Source organism: Myotis davidii, unplaced genomic scaffold, assembly GCF_000327345.1.
Source record: "Myotis davidii unplaced genomic scaffold, ASM32734v1 scaffold104, whole genome shotgun sequence".
Taxonomy (NCBI): Eukaryota; Metazoa; Chordata; class Mammalia; order Chiroptera; family Vespertilionidae; genus Myotis; species Myotis davidii.
Window position 1 is genome coordinate 3,414,395 of NW_006296625.1, and position 5,838 is coordinate 3,420,232.

The 5,838-nt window shown below is 33.3% G+C and overlaps 1 protein-coding gene across 10 annotated transcripts in view; it reads left to right on the forward strand.

Moving 5' to 3' along the window:
- MYO6 (myosin VI) overlaps positions 1-5,838 on the forward strand; it is a 145,651-nt gene that overhangs the window by 89,340 nt on the left and 50,473 nt on the right. For all 10 annotated transcript variants that reach the window (XM_015569438.1, XM_015569440.1, XM_015569439.1 and 7 more), the window contains one exon: positions 4,526-4,670. In XM_015569438.1, coding sequence (XP_015424924.1) covers positions 4,526-4,670 — 145 coding nt within the window. The remainder of the gene's footprint in view (positions 1-4,525; positions 4,671-5,838) is intronic.

Genomic DNA, 5,838 nt, shown 5'->3' on the forward strand with positions numbered 1-5,838 from the left:
ACAGAGAACCCCAACCAAAAGGAATCCAAAGAGGACCACACCAAGACACATCATAATTAAAATGCCAAGAGCAAAGGACAACTAGACTTCTTGATGTGGAATATCCGATCCACAGGCAGTTACATAGAAGTGGGTGTTGACAGGACTGTCCTTTTATTGCGTTTCTGAAGTTGTTGTCGGAGGCAGCAATCTTGGTGTTCCCCTATGCCGCCATCTTAGTTTCTCAAATAGACATTCTTAATGACTTACAGATTTAATGTCCTGTGATGTGGTGAAGTCAGTAATATCGGGTGTAGCATAGAGTTTAATAGCATGTGCTCTTGAAGCAGACTGCTCACCCTGTGCTAGCTACCTGTGTGACCTTCGGCCAGGAACTTCTCCACGTCTCAGTTCCTTACCTGTATACTGGACAACAACAGTCCCTACCTCTTGTTAAAGAGAGGAATAAATGAGTTAAATATTTGTAAAATGATGTGAATACTTCTGTTTGGCACATAGTAATCACAGTATAAATATTTTTAATGAGTAAGGAAAATAAAAATACAGATTCCTTCCAGTTTAAAATGAGAAGAAAAAAAAGCAAAACCAGGTATGTTCTTAGTGTGCATTAAATTTTTTTATTAGTTTTTTTGAGGGATTTTTAACATTTATTTTGAAAATGTAATTAACATTAAAAACACATTTCATTTCCTCAATGTCATTGTTATACCAAGGGAGCATCTGGGGGCTCTAATTAACACAAAAACTGTTTAGAATATTTAATGCACACTTTGGAATTGTTTTAGGAGTGATAAGTAGCATTTTCTTACCTCACGTTATCATCATGAGGTAGAACATGCAAATGTATGTAGAGGATCATAAATGGGGCATGATCTAGTTAGTTGAAAAGCACTTAAATGATCAAAAGGCACATAACACATATTTACATTATCTTTAATTTTTCTTCTCAAACTTTTTTCAGTTGAAGGGAAAATGAACAGAAAGCCAAGAAGATTGGAATGAGGCAGTAAATTAATAGCATTAATAAAAGGGGTTATTTTTATTTTAATAGTTAAGATTTGATTATATTACTCTTCATCCTTCCTATGAACCTTCCTATAGACCTAAATTAGAATTGATTTTTTTCCACTAGAGAGCTCAATTTTGGCATTTTCACAATCTGAGAAAGCTGTGAATATTGTTGCAATTATTTTATTAGAAAATTTATTCTCTAGTAGTATTTTATTTTTTATTTTTTTAAAAATATATTTTATTGAGTTTTTACAGAGAGGAAAGGAGAGAGATAGAGAGTTAAAAACATCGATGAGAGAGAAACATCGACCAGCTGCCTCCTGCACACTCCCCACTGGGGATATGCCCGCAACCAAGGTACATGCCCCCGACCGGAATCGAACCTGGGACCTCCCAGTCCACAGGCCGACGCTCTATCCACTGAGCCAAACCGGTTTCGGCTATTCTCTAGTAGTTTTTTAGAAGACACTGTTACTGAAAAGTTTTCCATGATGGAAATGCCAAAAAAAAAAACCCAACACCCATTGGGACTTTCTATGCCTTTTAAATTCCACATAGCAAAATTATATGTTATTATAACAAATTTTTTAAATGTTCAAAGAAATTCTTCTTTGGAAGGGGAGTAACATGAAAACCTTACATTATTTTACAGTATTTTACGGTTTGAAAACTTTTAAAGTAAATATTTTCTTACATTAGCTTTACATAATTCCTGGAAATATGTGAGAATCTTTGCAAAATAGTAAAAGAGAAGTTTTTAAAGAAATTAATGAATTATTGATAGTCACTTTTTTCCACTTACATAATTTTAGATAATGCATATGTATGTAGAAACTAAAATGAGTAGTAAGGTTATTTTAATAAAGTTAGAGGTTTAATACATTTAAATATTCTCTCCCCTCTTTTTTTTTAACAGCTTAATTGAAATATAATTCATACCATACAATTTACCCATGCAAAGTTTACAATTCAGTGGTTTTTTAGTATACTCAGTGTTCTGCAACCATAACCACAATCAGTTTTAGAGCATTGAAAGCACAAAAAAAAGAAACTCCATACCCTTTAGCAGTGCCCCCCCCCATTCCCTCACAAATCCCTTAGGCAACCATTATTCTAATTTCTGTCTCTCTAAATTTGTCTATTACCACATTTCATATTTATTTACTGAGGTCTTTTGTGACTTTATTTTTGTGCCTGTATTTCTTTTTATTGCTGAGTAATATTCCATTGTATGGATATGCCACATTTTGTTTATCCATTTATCATTTGATGAACATTTGGGTTGTTTCCAACTTTGGCTATTATGAATAATGCTGCTGTAAACATTCATATATAAATTTTTGCATGGGCGTGTTTTTATTTCTCTTGAGTATATGCTTGGGACTGGAATTGTTGAGTCATAGGGTAACTCTATGATTAACTTTTTTTTAAAATTAGTTAAGGCATTACAAATGTGTCCTCATCCCCCCCATTAACCCCCAACCTTCTCCCCGCCCCCCCCCGACACTCATTGGAAATTTTTAAGATCCAGCCTGCTATCTGACAACCTAGAAGGGCTTAAATGCTTTTTTCTCAATGAATTTGAGTCCGACAGAACATGAATTCTTCCAAAAGGTGAGCAAAGTCATCTCTAGAAGAAGAGAGCAGGTGGGATGGGGTCATTGTCCCTGGAATTCAACTCCCAGGTCTTCCAGTTATCCCTCTTTTTTACCGTATTCCATTGTGTATATGTACCACAGTTTTCTAATCTACTCATTTGCTGATGGGCACTTAGGCTGTTTCCAGATCTTAGCTATGGTGAATTGTGCTGCTATGAACATAGGGGTGCATATATCCTTTCTGATTGGTGTTTCTGATTTCTTGGGATATATTCCTAGTAGTGGGATCACTGGGTCAAATGGGAGTTCCATTTTTAGTTTTTTGAGGAAGCTCCATACTGTTCTCCACAGTGGCTGCACCAGTCTGCATTTGAGGAACTGTCAGACTGTCTTTCACACTAGTGTACCATTTTACATTCTTATCAACAGTGTATGGAAGGTTCCTGTTTCTTCACATCCTCACCAACACCGTCTTTGTCAGAGTGTAGCCTTCATAGTGAGTGTGAAGTGTTTATCTCATTGTGGCTTTTGTTTGCATTTTCCTGATGGCTCAAGATGTTGAGCAGCTTTTCATGTCTTTATTGGCCAATTTTTTACCTTTTTTTGGAGAAATGTCTATTCATGTATTTTGTCCATTTATTAATTGGGTTGTCCTTTTATTATCAAGTTGTACCTGTTTTATTAAATATATTCTAGATATAAATTTCTTATCAGATCTGTAATTTGCAAATGTTTTCTCTCATTCTGTGTGTTAGCTTTTCAATTCTTGGATAGTGTTTTTTGAAATACAAACATTATTTTTTAGATGAAGTTAAATTTATCTTTTTTTTCTTTTGTTGCTTGTGCTTTTGTTGTCATATCTAAAACACCATTACCTACTACAATGTCATGAAGATTTTTATTTGTGTATTCTTCAAGAGTTTAATAGTTTTAGGTTACAATTAGGTTTTTGACTCATTTTGACTTATTTTTCTGTATGGTGTGAAGTTGGTGTCCATCTTCATTCTGTTGCATATGTATATCCAGTTTTTCTAGGGCCATTTGTTGAAAAAACTATTATTTCCCCAATGAATTGTCTTGACCTCCCCTTATTCATATAAGATCTCATGGTCTGTTGTTCCTGAGACCTTTCCATTTCATAGTTTACTAACATGTTATGATAAAATTCTCATTATGATTCTCATATACGTTTTGAAAGAAGTCTTGAAATAAAAAAATTTAGCAACACATTAAACCTTAAAAATTGGTAAAATATTTATTAATAAATAGTAATAATCAAGATAATAGTGAACCTTTATATAGTGATTTCTATGTACTAGGCACTATTCTAACTCCATATGCAACTTTGTTAATCTTTTTATATAAACTTTATTAGGTAAGTACAATTATTATCCTTATTATATGGAGGAGGAAACCGAGCACAGAGAATAAGAAACTTGTTCAGGGTCACACAGCTGATAAGTTTTAGGGCCATATCAACCCAGAGTCTAAAGCACTATAAAATACTGTCTTCCTGTATAATACTTTTTATAACAGCCTCCACAAATAGAAGTCTGTAAATATAGTGTACAGGTTATAGCAGTTGTCTCTTCACTCTCTTCCTCTGTCCCCAAGCAATATGAGCTCATAGAGCACACACATACGCACACCGACTTACTAAAGTGCTGTACAGCACTTGCCACTAAAATTAATCCTTGGAGTTTTCTAGAGTCATATGAATTTTAATGTTAAGGTACTATATTTCTCCAGAGATTTAATATATTAACAAGGATTATAATTCATCATTAGTATTTTAGTAAATGAGCCTTGTCTATTCCATAGTTTTATATAAGTGAAGTATACTTCTAAGAAATGAATCTTGAATATCTGGTTTATGTAATGTTTATTAATTTCAAATTAAAAAATATTTTTATTAGGAGGTTGTAATCTGAAGAATAAATCGACTCAGTCTTTGGAATATTGTGCTGAATTACTGGGTTTGGATCAAGATGATCTTCGCGTAAGTTTAACTACAAGAGTCATGCTAACAACAGCAGGGGGCACCAAAGGAACAGTTATAAAGTAAGTTCCTTAACTCATCGCTCTGTAAAAATCCTGCTGTGGGGTTTGTCAAGGAAAAACCTTTTCTGAGAACACTGGGGTTTAAAGTTCATCTTTATTTATGACTCATTATTTTCATTATAATGTTCTAAAACATATACTTAATAGATAAAAATTCTGAGTATCTCACCACAGTAATCCATCATAAAAATTAACCCTGACTTTCATAGCTTTTTAAGGTGTTCCTTACAGATATATGGCATAGCACAACTTGGGAATTTATAAGGTAGGAAAGAGGTTTACTTTTTTTGTACAACATAAAAGTACAGGCTGGGGCTATAGCAGATTTGTAGCTGTGAGTACACGAAACAGAGCTTATTCTTGTATTATTAGTTATTAGTTGTATTATTTTTCATACGAACAATTATTAAGCTACTCTTGCTCCACCCTATATGAGCTGATTGTGGTAATAAATATGTTTTAGGCGATAGGTCATTAAATTTTTTCCCCCAAAACTATATATTTTGGGATATAATTTACTCTTTTGAAGTGTGAAGTGTAATGATTTTTAGTATATTTATAAGGTTGTGCAATCATCACCATTATTTAGTTTCATAAGGCAGCTGATCATTTTATTTTAAAAGTGATTTTCCTTGCAAATGGCATATACTAACATTTCTGTTAAGGAGAACTTGCTTTAGTAAAACACTTGGCAAATGGAATTTCCCCTTACATTTAGGATTCTTCATTTAGAGGAAATTACAAATGATAGGAAAATAAGAGACTACTCATGACTTTTAAAATCAGTAACCACTAACTTCTAGTTTATATTTGAGCCTATGTACACTTTTGGCTCCAAGTCCTATATTTTAACTATCTTTGTTTTCAGTACTATAAAGTAAAATGAATTATTCAGTAACGATTCTGAAGCACTGTAAGATCTTTATTTGTGGGGTAATAATCAGATCCTCTATCCCTTCCTATATAAGGCAGGCAGTTCTAGCGACATACATTAGAAAAATTTTCAATAAATTAAAATCAAAAGGGCTAAAAAAATCTTTCACTAGTAGCCACTCAGAAAATTACACTTTTGGAGACAGTAGCAAGGTGTGCTTATTTATTTAGCCTTTTTCATTGCTAACCTAATTCCAAATTATTTTTGCTCTAAAGAAAACCTCATCAAGGAAGA